This window comes from Chinchilla lanigera, unplaced genomic scaffold (assembly GCF_000276665.1).
Source record: "Chinchilla lanigera isolate Chin_1 unplaced genomic scaffold, ChiLan1.0 scaffold00008, whole genome shotgun sequence".
Lineage (NCBI taxonomy): Eukaryota > Metazoa > Chordata > Mammalia > Rodentia > Chinchillidae > Chinchilla > Chinchilla lanigera.
In genome coordinates, this window is record NW_004955409.1 from 12818563 (window position 1) to 12819763 (window position 1201).

Consider the following 1201-nt stretch of genomic DNA (forward strand, 5'->3'; position numbering starts at 1 on the left):
GAGGCCGCGGCCACCCGCCGTTCCAGCGCGGCCCGCGGGGGTTACCTCCAGCCGCCGCCCCGAACGCGCGCTCGCTCCGGCCTCCACCTCCTCCTCCCAGCTCTGCCGCCGCCTCTGCCGGAAAAGGCGCGGAGGCAACCGCCTCACTTCCCCTCCCGACCACGCAGGCGCACAGAGGCCGACCGTTCGGACCAGCGCGACCTCTGTAAGCAGAGCGGCCCGCGCGCCTCGCGTCAGGAGCGCCACGCGCCGAGGGGGCGGGGCTACGGCGTCCCGGAAGGGCCGCAAGGTGCGGCCCGCGCGCAGCCGGCCAACCTCGGGCTCCGGCCCGCGCCCACCTGTCGCTGTTGTGCGGCTCCGTCCAGAGTCCGTCCTCCGCGCGCTGTCCCGTGCTCCCAGCTGGGCCAGGGGAGCAAACCACCCGGTGGAGCCGCGCTTAGCCGGCTCGCACGCCGCGCCCCACCCCCGAGCTGCTTCCGGGCCTCTCCCCAGCCCTCTGCGCCCGCCAGATGCTACGCAAACTCCCCAGGGCCCGCGCTGAACCTCGCGCGCCCTCCGGCTCCCGGCGAAGCCCGGTGCCTGGCTTTTCCGCCGCCCCTCCCCGGCTTGCCTGGTCCCCGGAGTCCTGTGCTTCCTGGAGGACACGTGGCAGGCCGGCTTTCCGGGTGGGATCGGCCAGGCAGAGCCACCCACGCCTTCGCTGGCGGGTGATTGCCCCGATGCTACTTTTGAATATTTGAACCGCGTCTGTCGTGCCGGAACCAGCCCACATTCTTACAAGTTACAGTGTTATCAAGAGTCCCCGTACCTTACTGTTTGGAACTATTTTAAAGTGCGAAAACTTCATATTTATCACCTTTTAGTGCACTTAGTTGTAGCTTCTCACCCAGCCACCCACCCATTGTTAACTTTGAAAAACCTTGACGCGATGACGGTAGCTTAGGATTTCGTCTTCTACAGCCTGGATCTGGTCCCTTAACCTTGCCGAGTTTATCTCCTGTGTAAACTGACCTTGCTTACTCCACCCCACTTGAGGATTAGCAAATGCAATGTTTGTGAGTGATTTAGGAAATCTTTTCGTACCAAGTGGTGCTAAAGTTAGATTTAAAATAAGGTGAAGAACGGAAACAAAGCTTTGTAAATAAGGCGGGGAGGAGGGGTTAGAGGCAGGGGAGGGGAATTGGGAAAAATAAGAGAAATC

At 62.4% G+C, this 1201-nt stretch overlaps 1 protein-coding gene across 1 annotated transcript; it reads right to left on the reverse strand.

The window, feature by feature from the left end:
* On the reverse strand, window positions 1-772 carry LOC106147633 (collagen alpha-2(I) chain-like; the record flags this gene model as incomplete). Its single annotated transcript, XM_013510087.1, is given in 2 exon segments — window positions 1-435; window positions 544-772. Coding segments are annotated over 2 exon segments (664 nt in total), but the record flags the coding sequence as incomplete, so codon positions are not given.
* Window positions 773-1201: the final 429 nt, after the last annotated feature.